Consider the following 19,935-nt stretch of genomic DNA (forward strand, 5'->3'; position numbering starts at 1 on the left):
AGAGGGTAGGAGTAGGGTTAGGCATGGAATGTTTGTGGAGGTATGATCAGTTTTTAAAGAGCTGCTGTGGAGACTTAAGACAGTGACTTAAGAGGGGAGGTGTATAAGGATTGCCTGGTAGCAGTGAGGGTCCAGTTGAGGTCGTATAACATAAATTTATGGTAGACCCAGTCAGAATGGAGTCATGATTTTCTCCTCCTTCATGCAGCAGCTTGCGTGTGTGTGTGTGTGTGTGTGTGTGTGTGTGTGTGTGTGTGTGAAGGCAGCAAATTGTGGGAGCAGTTAAAGGCTAAAGCTTGGAAGGGCATTGCCAGTGATATGCTAAAGGCATTAGGAATTCAAGAGACGACTGTGTAGGGTTGAGTTTATTCAAGAAGAGGTCAAAATGGGGAAAACAGGAAAGGGAGGGTTCTGCAGGGGAAATGACTTGGAAGAGAACTGAGGGGATCCCAAGGGATTGGAAGTATTAGTGTGGATGAAGAGCATTCTTTTGTAATACACAGCAGAGGGGGAGGTGGAAAGCCAGCTCATTGTAGTTAGAGATTCATGAACGTGGCGGTGATTTATTTGTGAGTGATGGCAAAGTCAGGATGTGATCATCTTTGTGTGTGACTGAGCTGGGGTAGAGTAAATAGTTCATGGAAAATGAGTAGTGCTTAAGGAATAGTCAGTAGATGTGATGAAGTATATTCATAGGAGAGTAGGAATTGAGGAAGAGAGAAAATTTGTGAGCCAGATCCTAAACTTACTGAGAAAGAAAGGTGAGTGTCCATAGAGTGTCTGTAGTCTATAGACTAACTAGCTACCAGGATTTTGATTGGGTGGTATATATGAATAGTATGAACCTCAAAAGAAAAGAGGTTACTGAGTGCCAGAGGCAGGAGGAAGACCTGAAATTGTCAGTGGGGAGCAAAGAGTTCTGTAGCTCCCCTACCTTAATAAGTTAGCTGAGGGAATGAGTGAAGGTACAGCCAGTACTAGAAAGGGTGGACGGGAGGGCACGGTGTTATATGGGAAGAGACAGGTCTCGGGGATTGGTTAAAATGGAAAAAGGAAAAGGAAAAGAATTAGGATGAAGGGATGTTTGATGCCTATGGAACAGGCATTCCAGAAAAATGGGATATGGATGGTATTTTGTTGAGACTTTGGGGTAAGAGGATTGAGGGGGATGGAAATAAGGAATCAGCAAGTAAGGAATGGGAAATGGGATTTAGATGATGATCTACAGGCATTCAGTATCACCGGGTGTATAAATAGTATGGCCAGGTGTAAGTATGTCCATCACTGAGTAGAAAGATCCACTCCTCTTCCCAGAGGAGCTTGGAAATCAGGTAAGAGAAAATCAGGGCATAAGATGGAAGCCACATTGCCAGTAGGCAGCAGTTGAACCCATATCTTATTTCATAGCACCTCTGCCTACTGCTGTAATGACATAGAAGTACAACAACCATTATTAATTACCTGCTTGTGCAAAGCAAACTGGTACTAAGTATTGGAGGCAAATATATAGTCAAGTAGGGGGATAAGACATCAACAAATAACTATCATGTATGCTGCTACATAGTAGGTTAGAATATTATGTAAAATAAATGAGGTTTGAGGGAGGGGTTATTTATTACTAACCATAGGAATTGGGTATGGCTTCCTGAAAGAGAAGGAACTTTTCTGTTTTGATATAAAAGAGAAGCTGGATTTTAATAGATGGTCATATCCTTGATCCTGCTGCCACCTACAAAAGAAAATGTTTGGAATAGCTATAATGAAGTGAAATAAAGGTAGTATAGATTTATTGAATAGCTGCAAGAGCCTTGTCTGAAATATTTTTCCAGATACACATCAAAGACCTCTTACTAAGTTATCAGAATTTATAAATGCCTGATTACAAAAATTTATAAGGAAAACCATGTGGTTTTGTTTGCGAGCATCTGATCTAGCATGGGGCCACCCTACCATTGGACTGCCACTGCATTTTTTCTTTTTTACCTCCTGCTTCTCATATCTGATGGACATTGTAGAGTTGAATTACTTCATCAAGGGATCAAGATGGAGAAAAGAGAAGAGAGTAGTTATAGTGGAAGGGAGATGACCTAGGAGAGAACTGAGCCATCAAGGTAGAGATGCAAAGAAGTGTCCTTCAGTAAAGGAAGACAAAGGGAGTTGTGAAATGCCAGTCAATTATGGTCAGAGCAGGGGATTACAGAATTTCTGTTTGATTAAGGTAGGGTAGAGGAATAAGTTATGGCAAGTAAATAGGTTGAAGAACTGTGTGGTTAGGGTATTTGAGGAACAATCAGTATGTATGTTGAAGTCCCCAAGTATGAGAAAACAAGGCAGAAAGAAAAATGTCGAATCATATACTGAGCTTATTGAGGAATGGGAGTGACCCAGAGGTCTATAGGCATCAGCTACCAAGATTTTGATTGGGTGGTAGATATGAATGGCATGTACCTTAAAGGAGGAAAGGATAGTAATAGAGGATGGGAGAGAACCTAGATGTAGCAGTGAGGAAAAAGGAGTGAACCAACACTCCCACTCTGGCCAGTAAGCTAAGGGGAATGAATGAAGGTGCAGCCAGTACTGGAAAGGGCAGTCAGGAAAGCTGTATCATACATGGAGCCAGGTTTCAATAGTAGCTCGTAAAAGGAAAAAGTGGGAGAGAAAAAAAAAAACAGGATGAAGGGAAGTTTGTTGCCTTTGGAATGGGCATTCCAGGGGGCACAGTTGAAGGGCTGGGTGGTGTTTGACTGGATCTTTGCTGATGGAAGGGTTGAAAGGGATAGGAATAAGGAAATTGGTTGGTGGTGGCTGGAGTGTGAGGTTTGGGTGATGACCTCAGGGATTTAAAATCTTTGGGATGTGTAGGGTGTGACCAGGGCCATGACTCAGTACAGGGAGCCTCTCCTCTTCCCAAAGGAGTCTGGAGATCAGAATAGACAGGTGCAGTATGAGACAAGGTCCGATGGCAGAATAAGTGTGGTGTTTCTGAAAGTAGAGGGAGATGAGAGCATCTTATAGGAAGGGACAGTCAAAAATTTCAAAAGGCCAAAATCTTGGCCGGGGGTGGGAGGTATTGAATTTGTCAATTAGTACATCATTAATGATTGTAAAGCAGTTCCAGTAGAATGGTGGGGGCAGAAGCTCGATTGCAATAGGCTGAGGAGAAAGTGGATGATGAGTCAGTGGGGGTTGACTGGTTATAGACACATTTTCCCCAAAAAGTTTGACCTTTAAAGGAAAGAACATAGAAAAGTCAAAGAAGTAATTTTTAAGTATTGTTGGAGAAACTACAGTGTGTTTGAGAAAGAGTCTAGTGGTGATTTAGAGATTAAAGATATATTAAAAAGAAGGGATGCACTTCTACTTAAGTCTTAAAGGAAGTGGATTGAGAATGCAGGGGTTTTGAATCTATGATTAATAGGATATCTCTTGTTACTGGAGGGAAAGAAGCAAGGGTTGATATTGAGATAGCTTGAGAAATTGAGGATGGGTACTGAGCTCACTTTGGCTAGACTCTGGCTTCTCGTTGTAGTAGGAGGCCAAGCCTACCGTGTTTTTTTGGAGGGTGGTGTTTTCTTTGGTGGCAAGATGAGAAAAAATGTTTGGAATAGCTGTAAGGAAGTGAAATAAGGAGTCTCAGGGTAATATAGGTTTATGGAGCAGCCTCAAGAGAGCTTCATTTGAAATATTTTTCCATATACACATGAAAGAACTCTTACTAAGTATCAGAATTTTTAAGTGTCTAATAAAAAAATTTATAAGTATACCATGTGGTTATATTTGCCAGGATCTGATCTTGCATGGGGCCCCACCATCATAGGCCTGCAACTTTTTTTTTTTTTAAGCAACTTCTGCCTCATATCTGATGGAGAGAACAAGATGGACACTGTTATGAATAATCACAATCCACTTGTCAGATACTTTAAGTGGTGATTCTTTTCATGTAATGGGTTGGACTAGATCACTTCTGAGGCCCACTCCAACTCTCAGATTCTGTACCATTTCCACTTACTTTGCATACTTCCCATCCAGCCTACTACAGAACAGGGTAATATAGCTAATACTAAACTTAATGGTATTTTTTAAAAATTTCTTTCTCTTTTACAGGGACTTGATTTTCATATGGAGTAAACTGCAACTTAAATCTAATCCTTCAAAGCAAGTTTTTGTAGACCAATGCTACCAGCTTTTAAGGACAGCAACTAATGTGAGAGTCATTTTTCCTTTCATGAAAATAATAAAAGATGAGGTAAATTTTTTTTAATTTTGCATTTTAAATTAAACATGATAATTCAATTTTAAATGAAATTTAGATGTTGCTGAAAGAGAATATTGTTTAATTATTGAGAGGTAGAGAATTAAAGTATACTTAGCATTCCTTTTACATGATTATATGATGTGAACATGGGGACTTGTACATGCAAAGGCAGTTTAAGTGGGAAATAAATAAGCTTGATATTATTTTGCCATTCACTCATGACACAGTTTTGTCTGGGGACAGCATTGTAGCTTTACTCCAAAATCTATTTGTTTTCTTCCCCCCAACATTTTTTTAATTTAGTTGCTAATTTGTATGTTAAAGCCTATATATAGAAACTAACATAATTTTCAGATTAACCTATTTGCACAGTTTTAACTTAAAGAGAAACTTGATTCAGAAATGTTAAAATACTAAGTTACATCTATTTTAAAATCAGGTAAACATTTTACTTTCTTGAACTTAAGGGCAGTTTTTAAAAAAACAAACTTTTTTAAACTCAATATACTTCAGTAATTGGTAACTCTTACAGTATGGATATATTCAAATATTTCTGATCAGAAACTGTCCACATCTTTTCGTCTTGTTCGTGACCTTCTATAAAACCTTCATAGTAACTCCACCTACCGTATCATTTTGATCTCTTGGTATTTCATCCTTTGCAGCTCTGTAGAATCACTGGAAGCACACTACTTTTTTTTTTTTCTTTTTCAATGTGGCTTCATTTCAGGGAAAAGCTTGGGGTAACAATGCATTACACAATTTTCCAAATGCAGTCCAGTCCACTGCTATGCAATCCTGAACCCAGTTCTTTTTCCATCCACAGTATCTGACCAAGATATGTGACCTGTCCATCAGCTTTATGGGCTATCTCTTAAAATGCATATCATGGTCTTAGAGTAGACATTCTTCATCCACTTGAATTTTCCTGTATGCATAGTTAGCTCAACCTCTAAACAATTGTGGATTTCATTTAGGAGCCTCTGCAGTGTTCTAGAGCTTGACACAGTCTATAAAATGTCATGTGAAAATAGGAGCATTTGGAGGACCCCACCATCTATATGGAGTCTCTCTTCCATTTGACCTTGGGACTAAATATCTTCCACTGTAGTGCCAGATGCCTTTGAAAAGTAGATTTCTCCCCCTTTTTTTCTTTCATTTCATACTAATAATCAAAGTTATCTGTAATTGCACCTCTCAAGGAATATTTTATGACTGTAATATATTTATAGGAGACAGTTTGTTGGGAGAGAGCCTTTCAGATGGCCTTTTACTTTTCAAATAATTTTTAAAAATCAGTTAAGCATGTAAAATCTGTTTTCTCTGCCTGTTAGTCATTTAAGTGAATATAAACATTCAGTGTGCTACAAAATATCATACGTGAAAGGCACCTCTTGTTCCCACCCACCCCCCCCTTTTTATTGAAGGATGTGTTCAGGAGGGTGATATATTAGGATATAACATAATTAAACATTATGAGAAAATAAAACAATTTTTAGAAGTCAAACATAATAGGAACAACCAGGGTTGTTGGCAACTCTACCTGGTTTTTAACTGTAATACTTCTCTTTGCATTTTCATTATAAGCTTTGGATTATGTGAAGGTTAAATGTATTTTGTATTTTTTTAGAAGGGTTGTCTTTGATTTGTATTTAGATTCTTTTCATAAAGATTTTCTCAAGATGGAAATGTGGCATATTGTTTGGCATCTTTATTGTGGTGGTGGTGGTGGTTTCAAAATAAACACATGGTCTTTTCTTTCTAAGATTTTTTGAGAACCAAGTCATCAAGCATCCTCAAAATTGTGTCACCTCCAGCATATATCTCCATCGTAAATACTTGGTCTAGTCTAGCTTCTCTTCCCAGTGTTTCTTTAATGTCATTTTTACTTCCTCATGCAACTCATTAGGGTCTAGATGTGGTGGCTCACATTCAAATAACTTTTTTAATCAAGTAGAAATCTGGACAGATCTTTTTTTACATTTGTTGCCATTCATCTTTCCAGAAACTAATTTTTACCCTCTCCCACTTCCCACCCTTTTAAGACATGATAGAATGTGTAATCTTTCACCATTTTCCTCCCAAAAATTTTACAACTGGGTTTATACTCTAAGCCCACTTACCATGTCTCTACTTAGTAAAGAGATAGAAAATTTCTAGGCATTTTTGTTTTCCTTTTGTGATAATTGATTGACATTAATTATGTTTCCTTAAATAATTAATAAAAGTTAACATCTATTATTTTATCCAGTTTTACAAGCATCAAAAACTTGTTTTAAAAGGTCAGGTTAGAGTTGGAGTTTTTGCTCAATATATCATCTCATTAAATTCTTGTAATTTGATATTGATTTGAGCGGAGTAGGATGAAGAGGTCCCTCTAACAAATTGCTGACCTGACTGTACAAAGACAGTTGGCTAAGAGTGATTTTCAACATTGTTATTTGAGTCATTTCCTCTCTGTTAGATTATAATTAACTTCATTAGGGAAGGGAGGGGGCAAGGGGTATCTCTAGGTGTCCTGTACTTAAATGTATTTAAATCTCTCATTTAAATAGTGATCATGGTATATAAGCATGAGGTTTCAGTTTAATCTGGAAGCTTTTGGCCTCTTTTTTGTTTCCTAGGCCTTAGCAATATTTCTAAACAGTTTTTTCAGTCATACCCTATGCTTGCTTTTACATTGAAGTGACTTAGTATTAAAGTAATTAATGGTTTAATTTGGAGGATCTTTTCATGTTCATAACATTTCTCTACCTCCTCATCCTCTGCAACAGATGTTGGCACACAATCTGCAATTCATAGTGGTCTTTTTACAAATGTTTATCATAAGCTCTGAAATCTAAAATGACCAAGTGTCCCATGAAATGGTGTTTCCTGTTGCCTTTGGACATACGATAAAACCAGCTCTGTTATATCCTTTATTTGCCTCTTCAGGGAGAACTTGTGGGGCTATCTTTCCCTTTAGCTACAACTTCCTTTTAGTCTTCTGATTTTACTTATACAGTCAACAGACAAAATTAACTTCTTCCGGTCAATGTTCATTCTGGTTGCTGGACAAGAATCTTACAAGAGTGCCAACAGTTAATTGAATGTGTATACATGGTTTCAGATTTTGTGATTCATAGTGTTTTAGCGTGTTGTAAAAAAAAAAAAAAAAAAATTAAGCCCCAAAATCAAGGGGCTTGGCCCATTGTCAAATGGGTATGTTTCTCAGTATGGGCCTTAACATATATATATCAAACAGAATCTTGAAGATTCTTTAATTCCTTCCCTAAAATTCTAGCTTGAATTTTGAACACAAAGATATGGAGAGGAAAAGCACCCCTATATTTCATTGTGGCTCCATTTAACCAACTTTGTGTATGATTAATACATGTAATGAGGAGTCTTGAAGGTAAATTTTCATTTGTCATAGCTACTCTATACTTATCACATGTTCATTGCTACATCTGTCATTAGTATGTATATGAAGCTGTAATATTCCTAGTTTTCACAATATAAACATTTTAAGGCCATCCATAATCATATTGTAGTACTATTGAAAGGTCTTGTCATTTTGTTATTTTTTTTTTTATCATCAGAGTTAAATTCAAGAAATTCAGATTTATCAAAAGTTTTACTAGGTGCAATATATTTTACTAGGTGCAAAACATCTGGTAAAAACAAGTAAAATTGTTATATAATATGCTTAGAATATGGAAGGCAAGTGTCCATTATAGCTTATTTTTATATTTCAGCGGCTTAGGAAGGGAAATTGAAAGATGGTACATTCAAAATGTGTTAAAATAATTGGTTACATCATTTGAATTTAAGTCCTAAATACAGAAGTCTGCTATTTGTTTGCCTGTGTGCTATGCCCATATTTTGGAAGCTTTTAGAGTATTCAGAACCATTCAGGCCATTAGATACAATTTGCGTTAAAGATAATAAATGAAACCTATTCAAGTAAGAGCTAATTTTACTGCCTTTCAAGTCATCAAAACAAGTTTTCAAAGCCTGAATTGAAAGATACATCATTTATTTTGTCTTGAGTTCTCTTTTTCTCAAATAAGTTATCATTTGATATCAGCATCATTAGTAGCATTTTTGGTACCTCATTTAATTTTGAACCTCTTAAAATGAACTTTCTTCCCCTCACATTTGGAAGGATCCACCTGGTTATTTGCAGACAGACTTTATATTGCAAATAATCAGGCGTCATATAAAATTATTTAATACCATTTTCTGAAAATGTTTCCAAATTTCTATTGATTAACATTTGAGTCTTTTAAAAAACCCTTTTAAGTAACATTATCTAATATATAAATGTGAGTTGTTATAAATTCTGTTTGCTTCCCCCATATATTTGCTGAATGAAATCTGCTGCATTAATTTGTGAAAATGGAATCTCACTTATTGGGATTTAGAAATTTAATGAAGATACTGTTTCTGACACATTCTATGATTTTTACTGGTAAAGGGAAGATTATTATATAGCTGTCCAGTTTCATATGACAGCTTTAAAAAAATAATCGTTTCTAATCTTAAGCATTAATAGTTGAAATAAGTTTCACTACTTTTCTATTAATATTTGTCTGAATGGTTTTAATATCCCAATCTGATTTTCACTTGTCTCACTGTAAATTGTTACTTGTCTTGTTTTATTAATGCTCCATGTTAACAGATGATATAATGAAGTACTTAGTCTCCAAATTGTATAAATATATGTAGATTAACATATTGTGTGTATGTGTTTGAGTGCTGTATGTACTTTACGTAAGAGTTAGACATTTCCTTTTATTTTAAGTCTACTGAAACACCACGGTAATTGGAAGGGGACAAATTTGGAAGGGAAAGTAGGTGAGGTACTGTTTGTTGTGCTTTCATTTCAGTTTGTGCAGTGCCAAAATAAAATTCTTATCTAGTAATAAAATAAAATTTTCTTTCTTCAGGTTGAAGTAGAAGGCTTACAAATTTGTGTTGAAATATGTGGATGTGCTCTACAACTGGACCTTCAGGATGATCCAAACACTAAATGTCTAATTTATAAAACAATTGCTCATTTTTTGCCCAATGACTTGGAGATTCTCAGGATTTGTGCACTCTCAGTATTTTTTCTTGAGCGCTCCTTAGAGTCCTACTATACTGTTGAACGCCTCTATAAACACCCAGATGAAGAGTACAATGAATGCACTAGTTCTGTCCAGAATCGTGTTCGTTTTGAATTGCTCCCAATTTTGAAAAAGGGCTTATTTTTTGATCCTGAATTTTGGAATTTCATAATGATTAAGCAAAATTGTGCAGCATTACTGAGGGATAAATTAGCAGTTGGATTTCTAAATGAAAATACACTGGAAAATGCTACCAGTTATCCTGGAAAGATGATGGAAACACAGGTTTTAGATGAAGAGCTAGTCTTTCTTATGGACCTGAGCAATGGGGAATATGATCCTGAAGATGTCTCTGGAACCCAGTCTAATGGTCATAGTAATACCAAGAAAAACCTTACAACTTTTAATGCTTCTAAGGTTGACCGTAATGTTCCCAGGCATAAATGTGTGTTGTGTAACAGAGAATTTCTAGGTGGTCACATAGTACGACATGCACAGGCTCACCAGAAAAAGGGCAGCTTTTCATGTGTAATATGTGGTAGAAAATTTAGAAATCGAGGACTGATGCTGAAGCATTTAAAGAATCATGTTAAGAAAATACAAAGACAGCACTTTGCTGTAGTTCAACAGGAAGATCAGGGAATTTCTATGACAGAGCAAATAAATTGCTTTAATGCTTCCATTTCATTTGAAAATGGAAATTCAGATATTAAAGATAATGAAGTAGAAACTCCTGTTGCATCTAACAGTGAAACGAAAGAAGAAGCCTTTGAACAAGTGACTGAAGTGATGAAAAATGTTGTTTGTGAACCTCATGATGTCATTAAAAATGGCAGTCCTGATAGTTCTCTAAATAGTGCCCCAGAGCTTCTCACCACTGAAAGTTTACCCAGATATATTGATGATGATGATGATGATTTAAATCGAGAGACTCCAGTACTTCATAAAATAAATGGAACTGTTTGCCCTCAAAAAGATCTGGATATTGTGGATCAGCAAGAAAATTTCAAGTGCCCTGCCAATGGGTGTGTCAGAATATTTAAAAAAATAAGATTTCTGAATAAACATGCACGGAAAGCTCATCCAACTGATTTGAAGGTACAGCAGCATATAATGAAGTGGAACAAAGGAAAGTGCCGATTTTGTCAGCGGAAATTTGAGGATTCTCAGCATTTTATAGATCATTTGAAGAGACATATATATCCAAATGTGTACTTTTGTTTACATTTTACCTGTAATCAGAGATTTAAGCTGTCAACTGAGCTTGCAGAGCATACAAAAAGCCACAGTGTTTTTCAGGCTCAGTGTAATTTTCCAGAATGTCATGAGCTTTTTGAAGAGCTTCCTCTGCTATATGAACATGAAGCTCAGCATTATTTAAATCCAACACCAGAACCTTCTGCAGAAGAAACAAATAGAAATGTTTTGGATACTCTTACACAACTTCATTGTGAGAGTCAGGAAAAAGACTTACCTGGTAGTGAAAAAGAAACTGTTGATCTGCCAGTTCCCACTTGGAAATCAAGGAAAGATTCTACAGAACCAAAGACATACATACAAAGTGTTGAAAAGAAAACAAACAGTGTAGTTCAGAATGGGAATGACCATTCTTCTGATGTCACTGCTTCAGCTATAAGCTTCATAGACCAAAAGATGACTGTTGTAGAGCCAAATTCTGAAAAAAGTAGTGTTATTAGTGACCAACTGTTAGTCAATGGACACAGTGAATCAGAGCAGACATCTTCGGTTTCATCAGATGTTGCCCTGAAAAGTGAGACGAGTGGAACAAGGACAGAAAATGGTTCCATTTCACAGAGTGTTGAAGTAGCACCACAAGAACACAGCCCTCTAGTAGTAGTCTCTCAGTCACCTTCCAAACCAAATCCACCCACTGAAAACACTTCGTATGGTTTAATTTTAACCAAACCGTATGTGAGACCATTGCCTCCCAGTTATCTTGATGAACGGTACATCAGTATGCCAAAACGTAGAAAAACTCTGACTGATAAAGCAGATGCCCATTCTGACCAAGATAGTGTTCATAGCACATCTTCAGAGAGACTTAGATGTGGCAACTGCTTGACCATCTACTGTAACTCAGAAGCACTTGAGGCTCACCTTGCACAAAAGAAATGTCAGACGCTGTTTGGATTCGACTCAGATGATGAAAGTAAGTCCTGTAGCAGTGCGGGGAGGGTTCGGCAAATAAGGGAAAAACAGTGGAATTGTAACAAGGAACAACTGAGCAAAGGCATTCAGTGTAAGTGTTATGTCATTTTAGCGTAATGAAATGAGAAGAAATTAAAAGAAATAGAAGCATTCCTGCTTGTCAGAACGTACAGCTAGTGAGGTGCTGCTGCCTTCAAAAGAACAGCATTGGAAGAGTCGAAAAATTTTTTAAAACAGTTTTGCTTGGTGGAGGGAAAATTCAGAAAAAAACTGCTTTTTACAAGCTGTACAGTGAGAATATAGTGGAAAGAGCAGTGAGTTTGGAGTCAAGAGCCTTGGGTTTGAGTCCTGGCTTTGCTTACTCTGTGTGACCTTGAGTGAGTTACTGTAGGTTCTCCATCTTAAAATGAGGGATTTCCATTAGATGATATAAGTTTTGAGGTCACTTGAAAGTTGGAACTCTTAAGTTGTATAGACCTATGAACTAGATCTACTAAAATTAGTCCATATTCTGGTTTGGAAATTCACTGTGTATATACAAAACTGAAGTTAACAAGCATGTTCTTCTTTACAGGTGCCTGATAAAATGTTAGTGAAAAGTCTATCAAGGAGTGGTGTGAAAAAAAAAAAGCACTACAAAAAATGCATCATCAATTTGCTCTTTCCCAGTTGGCCTTAATCATAGAGTGGTCTCAGATTACTAAAGAACAATATAAAGAAAAAGCACATTTTCTAGAATAAACTCACAGAGGAGATGTGCCAGTTTTGACTCCAGAAGGGTTACTACAAAGATCCCAAAGTACCAGTTATCCAGAAGACCACACACTATAAGGGTGTATGTTCAAAGCACAGCAGCACATCAAGTTTAACTTACTAACACCTCATGAAGAAGCATTCAACCCAAGAAGAAAAGTAGCTGTGGCCTTAAAGAAAGGAATAATGTGAATCTGTAAAGAAACAGAAACAAAAGATGGATTTTAAAGAATTCAGAAGCTATTTTCCAAACAGTATTTGTTTTCTTTTTACGCATGTATAAATAATGCTTCTTGATAAAACGTAGTAGGAAGACATTACTAGCAAGTTGTGATTTGATTGGAAATTGAAAGATTAAAAAAAAAACCACCATGATTTATTATCATGTTAGCCCTTAAAGTTTGTGGGGATGGCTTACAAAAACTTATTTCCACAAGGCATAAATTAAAATATGTAGAAAAAATCTTGGCCAGATGACGTATCAGAACTATCAAACAAAATTTCAGGAAATTAGGTCCAAAATATGTCCAGACTTGATTTAAAACAAAATAAAATTTTTTCCACTTTTGCAGTATAGAATTAAGTTAAATGACAATTTATCTTTTAATACAATTTTAGCATGAAATTACCAAATTAACTTTTTAGGGGATGGGAATCAAAGAAGGGCTGACAAAAGAAGAATGAAGTCTTGAAAACAAATTGAAAAGTTTCAAGTGTATATTTGTGCATTACACACACATATCTTTTGGTGTGAATTATTTAAATGATGTCTTAGGAAGACAAAGTTAACCTTTAAAATTAAATAGAATTAGAACAAGAAACCATTTATTTAATGCTCCAATACTAATTATACAGTGATAAATTTGGGCTTTTCGAAATAGAAATATTTTTTTAATCACATCCTAAAATAAGGGGAATTAACAGAATTTTGGCTATAAGAATGTAGGTATCATTACAGTAATGACCAGTAGTAAATTTCTTAGAAGAGGTTTTAACCTCAACTGCCAATAAACAACTAAAATAAGAGAAAGTTTTAAAGGAAATAATACTCTGAAATATTTTCATTTAATGGAAGCTTGCATACTTCCCTTTAGTTTTTCTTTTAAATTTTTTTTTTAATACTAGGACTTTCCAACTTGTCCAGGCTAGAAGTACAATAACATGAATTTGATCCCACTGTTGATTGTACAGGAGTTTTGACCTGCTCTGTTTGTGACCTGCAACTGTACAACCCTCTCTAGGCAACCTAATGATTCCTCTTCCCCATCCCAATTTCTAGGGGCTCAGAACACTGATGCCATACAGTGTGTAGACACCCCAAAGTCATAGCTTAATTGCAACGCAGAACACCCAGGCTCAAGAGATCTGCTAGCTTCAGCCTTCCCAGTAGGGTTACAGGCCTGTCCCACTATACCCAGCTACACTTATCCTTTATAAATTGTTATCTAAGCTAGAAACCAACCTACCCAAAAAACATTAACAAAAAAAAAAAATAATCCTAAATAAAATTTCTCTTAAAAAAGCCTTGGTTTTCCAAGGTAAGTGGACATAACTGACCCAGATACATAAAAGGTACAGTATCAAGTTCTTTGACAGAGGAGAAATTGGATATTTTTCTTTTAATACTGAAACTAGGCTTCACAAAAATAGGATTTCTGACTCAAGTATTGAATATAAGTGATCCAGAAAATGCTTTCTAATTGTAGGTGCAAAAATAATTTCCTACACTGTCAGTGTCAGATTGTTTTATGTGACAGAAGAGCATTAAAATCTATAGAAATCAAATTTAAGATTTTTCAGACAGCATTGGAATTCACATTTGCATAGAGATTGTAGGCTTAATTGTATGTATCTGTGGCCACATGTTTTAAGTGTAGACTTAAGCAGCCAAATGCATTGCCTTGCGCTCATTAGGAATCTTTTTATGTTTTCATGAATATCTTTTAAAATCTTTTTTTGCTTAAATACTTGGGCTCTCTCATTGTTTGGAGAAAAAAGAAATGGATAGTGGTGAGAATAAATACTAAGTTTAGCTGCTATTTTTGTGGGAGGGGATTGGGAGGAAGGAAGGAATACTAGGAAATTATACTTGTTGGCAAACCATGATTACCAGTTATCATGACAAATTTATGTGCATTAATCAAAAAATAAAACCTATAGATTTAGTGACTGATTTAAAAGTTTGACCCTACAAAATGCTTTCAGCTAATTACCATTATTTTCACCTACTATTTTTTTTGTTGTTGTTTCCGAACTTTCTCAGATACTTTTAAAAGCTTTTGTATCATTCATTTACTATCAAGTTTCTAATTAACTTGTTTTTAGAATTAACCAACTAAAAAAGTTTCTCTCACCTGGTTTTCATTACTAAAAAGGCCTTTCTAGTCAAGTAACTATTTTGATTCACTTTGAAAAAATATATAGCTTAATAATAAAGTCTGCTTGGAAATGGCATCATTTATATAATTTAGCAGTTTTAGGTAGATGTTGTTAAATTTAATTCATACTTTTTCCCCAGATCTAGTTACCAAGACTCAAACTGTTATCAGGTTTCTAACTTTTAAAAAATTATTTGTTAACTATGTAGCTCTTATTTTAAAATCATGTCTGCTATGTGTCAGTTTTCAATTGAAATTTGTTAAATCTAGTTTAAAGTAATTTTAACCATTCCTTATCTGTCATTTTAGCTTCACTTTGGAGATTTAATTTACACTTTTGTTGCTATAAGAGAAAATTCAGATTCTTAAAAGATATGAAGGTTTAATTGGTATATACATAAAGTCAAATGAGGGAGTTGTGTTATAATACAATAATACAATTTTAATACATCAACACATTTCCTATATACAACTTTTGTTAGGTTTATGAGTTTTAAAGACTCACCTGTTCAGTGTGCAGAATAATATCATGTACATTTTTATAAACTATAGACCCTAAACCATGTTACTATTTTTAAAGTTCTATGGAAGAATTCTAAGAGTGCTGATTTTTGTGAGGAAGAAGGGAGGGAATTGGTTCTATTTCTCTTCCGGTTGTGGTTTTTTCTAATCCTGTTCTGAGGATATTCTTGTCTTATTGGATAGAATTTTACCTTTTTTAGACCATTGCTTAAATTTATTTTTCTTCTTGAAAATGAAAATTTGCTTCAGAGAGTCAGCTATTACTACTTGAGGTTTTTTAAGGTTAAGCAAATAGCAAATATGAAATGTTGCTGCTCAAATATGAAATATGTTGAAAGTGGGCATGTGTGTGAGAAAGGACACTGGTACTTTGGGCATTTAGCCATATTCATTTTTGAAAGAACTACCAATTGTATAAATTGAGTGGATAATTTATAACATTAAAATTGTGGTTTTCAAATCACATTGAAGGTTCAGCTGTACTCATTTATTTTTATTGGTTTAACGCCATTGGTATGGATGAAAACCCCAAAAGGGTAATAGTGTTTATTTCTTAATTTATTTGGTACTGTATAACACCTTTTCTGATTGACTAAATGCAATGTACGCATTTTGGAACTCTATTAATTTGTAAAAGTTATTACAGATTCAGCAAGAAAGGAAATTTGTGCTTCCTTGTTGAACGTTAAATTATTTTACTTTGCATTTTATAAGAGTACAAATTAAAACTGAGCCATCGAACTGCAATAAATCAACAGTAGTGTTTCATTTAAAGAAATTTTTTTGTACTGTACATAGATTTGTTCAATAAAACATTGTCCTTGTTGTTAATAAGTATTGTTTTTGTAAAGTTTGCTTTTTAAAAAAAGAATATCTTAAAATATTTTATATTCTCTGCTACCTGATATAATTAAACAAATATTATGATTAACGAACCTCACATAGATCTCTTCTAACTCTGAGAGCCTGTGATTCCAATTTTTGAAAGTCTTTAATACCATAAAATACACAACACTAAAATCATACTAAACATAATCTCATCTTTAGTTAGGAAACAATTTAGGATTTTAGCACCAACTTAATTTTATTACAGATATCAGTGTGTACTATATTGTAGCTGTGTAACAGCAAAGGCTAGTAGAGTTTTGATTTATCAGATAAAAGCTTTCTTATTTTGTACAAAGCATTTTGTATTTTTATTAAACATCTGAAGTACGAATTCAGGTAAGTTGTTTGAGCATGCTACTTTCTCCCAGTTCATGAGACAGAACAGCAATTCATGTGAAATGAACTTTCTACAAGACTGTGGGGAAAAGATTAAAATTAGAGATCATTAAAAGGCAGTCTTGTAGTGAAAAACTCTTAAATTCACATAATTCATGTGGTCTCCCCCCACCAGAAAAAATAGAGGTTTGGTTAATTTGAACAAAAAAAATTAGAATGTAATTGAAAGTGATAGTACAAAATGAAAATTCCCTCCCAAAATGTGTTCCAACTTGGAAAAAAGTGGAAACATTCAGTAAAATGTTGTTAATTAAGTGTGGGAGGTGAGAAAATAATTCTCATTATCCTGTTATACTGACCTCTTCGCTACCCTGTTTTCTGCCTTATCCTGTACTACCTCCTCCCCTCCCCCCCAATAAGATAAAAGGGGAAAATTTTATTTGTGACATATAGGAATGCTGGTGATTTGTGTGGATTTACTTTATATCCTTCTACTTTTCAGTTGAGTCTTTGGGTCAAGAATATCATCATATATGCTTGATGCCATCTTGTCCAACAGGTTGCCTCTACCATCATCTCCACTCTATCCCTAATTTCCATCCTTGTTGCTTGTAAACACATCCAAGTCTTTACCATCTAAAAAAGTCCTCAATAGATCCTACTATGCCCCCTAGCTATTGTTATATCTCTCATGCTCTTAGCTTAAGTGCTTGAAAAGCCATATATATTAGGTGCCTCTGCTTCCTGTTCTCTCATTTTTTCCTAACCTGTCTGGAATCAGCCTTCCTACCTCATAATTCAACTAAAATGTGCTCTCCAAAGATAACAAAATATTCTAATGGCTTTTCCTCAATCATCCTTGATCTCTGAAACACTGGATGCTGATGACCCAGCATCTCCTTTCTGGATTTATGTGGGTGATTTCTCTTGGTTCTCTTATCTTGCCTTCTCATTCTTCTTTGCAGGAGCTTCATCGGTGTCTCAAAGCCTGTCCTTAGCCCTCTAACCTCTATATACATCTTCTCACTTTGTGATCTTAGTTTGTTGAACTCAATTGATGAACGTCTAGGTTCAGTGAGCATCATTATTTACATAACTGCCAGATTTATATATCCACCCCTTCTCTCTCCTGAGTTCTTACCTTGCATCACCAACTATCTCCTGGATGGTTCAAATTTTGTATATCTCATAGGCATTTCAAATTCAACATAGCCCAGTCCCACTACCTCTTCTGAATTTTACCTATGATTATCAAGAGTACTAACATCCTTCTGGTCATCCAGATTTGGAATACTCACGTATCATCCTTAACCCTTCAGCCTCACTCACCTCCTATCCAGTCACTTGCCATATCTTCCATTTCTTTTTCTCCGCCACATCTCTGGAATACATCTCCACTGTATTCATACAACCATTATCCTAGTTCAGGCCCTTGTAACTTCTTCCTGGATTATTACAATAGCCTAAGTGGACACCTTGTTTCAAATCTCTCCCTACTCCAATTCACTTTCTACTCAGTTGCCAAAGTGATTTTCCTAAAATGTAAATCTGACTCTGTCAGCCTCCAACTCAAGCAGATCCAGTGGCTATTTACCTTTAGCATCAAATACAAACTCTTATATTTGGTACATAAAGCTCTTCACTGTCTGGTCCCATTCTATCTTTTTGGTCTTCTTACATGTCACTTCCCTCTGCACTTTATGGTATAGTCATACTGGTCTACTTGCTGTTCCTTACATGGTACGCTCCTTTTTCCCTTTATACTGGCTGTCCTTTGAGCTTCAAATGCTTTCCTTCCCAATCTTAGCTCAAAACCTGTTTCTTGTAGATCTTTTTTGTCTCCCACTACTAGTGCCTCTCCCATTAAGTAACAGAGTCTTGAGAAGGAAGGTGACTCAGGTGGCCATGTACTTTATTTTTAATTTTTATTTTCAGTTCCGAATTTTCTCTCCTAGCCTCTCCTGCACCCATTGAGAAAACACAAAATATACCTTTTATACATATCACATGTATGTCATGTGAAAAAAGAAAAAATTGCAAGGAAGATGAAGTGAAAATATGCCTAATTCTGCATTTAGAATTCATCAGTTCTCTTTCTAGAAGTAAATAGTATTTTTCATCATGAATCCTTTGGAATTGTGGATCATTCAGTTGATGAGGGTAGCTAAGTCTTTCACAATCGATGGCTGTTAACAGTATTTCTGCTCACTTCACTTTGCATCAGCTTAAATAAATCTTCCCAGGCTTTTCTGAAACTGCTCACTTTGTCATTTTTTAAAGCACAATAGTACTTCATCACAATCATATACCACAAGTTGTCAAAACATTTCGCAGTTGGTGGTCATCCCCTCAGTTTCTAACTAAGCTGCTGTAAAATGTTTATACATAAGGATCCTTTTCCTTTATCTCTTGTAGTAGCATTGCTGGGGCAAAGTGCATACACTTTTTATAGCCCTTTAGGCAGTTCCAAATTGTTCTTCAAAATGGAGTAGTTCACAGATCCACTAACAGTGCATTAGTCTAGCTAATTTTTTTAATATGTCCTCTGGCATTTATCATTTACCTTTTCTTTTTGGTTAGCTAATGTAATGGGTGTGAGGTAGTATCTTAGAGTTTTAATTTTCATTTCTCTAATCAATAGTGATTTAGAATATAATTTGATACCTTTGGTTTCTTCCCTTGAAAACTGCCTCTGTATATCCTTCAATTGCAGAATGCCTTTAGTTTTTATAGATTTGGATCAATTACCAATATGTTTTATAAATGGGACCTTTATTTGAGAAACTTGCTTTAAAAAAACCATCCCTCCACCCCCATTTTGCTGCTAGCCTTCTAATTTGGGCCTTGCTTGTGCAAAACCTTTTCAATTTAGTGGAGTCATTGATCCTTTTAACCTCCAGCGATCCTCTCTTTCTCATTTGGTCATGAATTCTTCCTTTATCCATATATCCAACGAGTTTCCTTGCTCCCCCAATTTGCTTATGACATCACTTTTTATGTTTCCATCAGGAACCCATTTTGAGCTTAACTGGGCATATAGTGTGAGAAGTTAGTCTACACCCAGTTTCTGCCAGACTGCTTTCCAGTTTTCCCAGTGGTTTTTGTCAAATAGGGAGTTCTTGCACCAGTACCTTGGGTTTATAAAATACTAGTTTACTGAGGTAATTTACTTCTGTATGTTACGTGCCTAATTCTATTGACCAACCACTCTTTCTTATCCAGTACCAGACTGTTTTGATGACTACTGTTCTGAATCATAGTCTGAAATCTTGTACTGCTAGGATGCCTTTCCTTTTCACTTTTTTTTAATTCCTATATTATTTACCTTTTTTCTTCAGATAAATTATTTTTCTAGCTCTATAACATAATTCTTTATTAGTTTGATTGGTATCTAGCCGTGTGCTTTAGGAAAATTACTTTAGAGAAATACTTAAAGATCAATTAGATTGGACTATCGCAATATTCCAAGAGAGGTGAGATGTAGGAAGAGGCTGTTTTATTCCTTAAAATAAATGTTTGTTTTGTACTTCCAAAACTCCTGTCA

At 35.3% G+C, this 19,935-nt stretch overlaps 1 protein-coding gene across 1 annotated transcript in view; it reads left to right on the forward strand.

Annotated features, from left to right (window-relative positions):
- Positions 1 to 13,686, forward strand: part of ZNF654 (zinc finger protein 654) — a 108,596-nt gene extending 94,910 nt beyond the window's left edge. The window contains exons 7-9 of the mRNA XM_072621648.1: positions 4,105 to 4,246; positions 9,187 to 11,515; positions 12,089 to 13,686. Of these exons, the coding sequence (XP_072477749.1) occupies positions 4,105 to 4,246; positions 9,187 to 11,515; positions 12,089 to 12,096 (2,479 nt within the window). The 3' untranslated portion in view covers positions 12,097 to 13,686. The remainder of the gene's footprint in view (positions 1 to 4,104; positions 4,247 to 9,186; positions 11,516 to 12,088) is intronic.
- Positions 13,687 to 19,935: the final 6,249 nt, after the last annotated feature.

This window comes from Notamacropus eugenii, chromosome 6 (assembly GCF_028372415.1).
Source record: "Notamacropus eugenii isolate mMacEug1 chromosome 6, mMacEug1.pri_v2, whole genome shotgun sequence".
NCBI classification, from domain to species: domain Eukaryota; kingdom Metazoa; phylum Chordata; class Mammalia; order Diprotodontia; family Macropodidae; genus Notamacropus; species Notamacropus eugenii.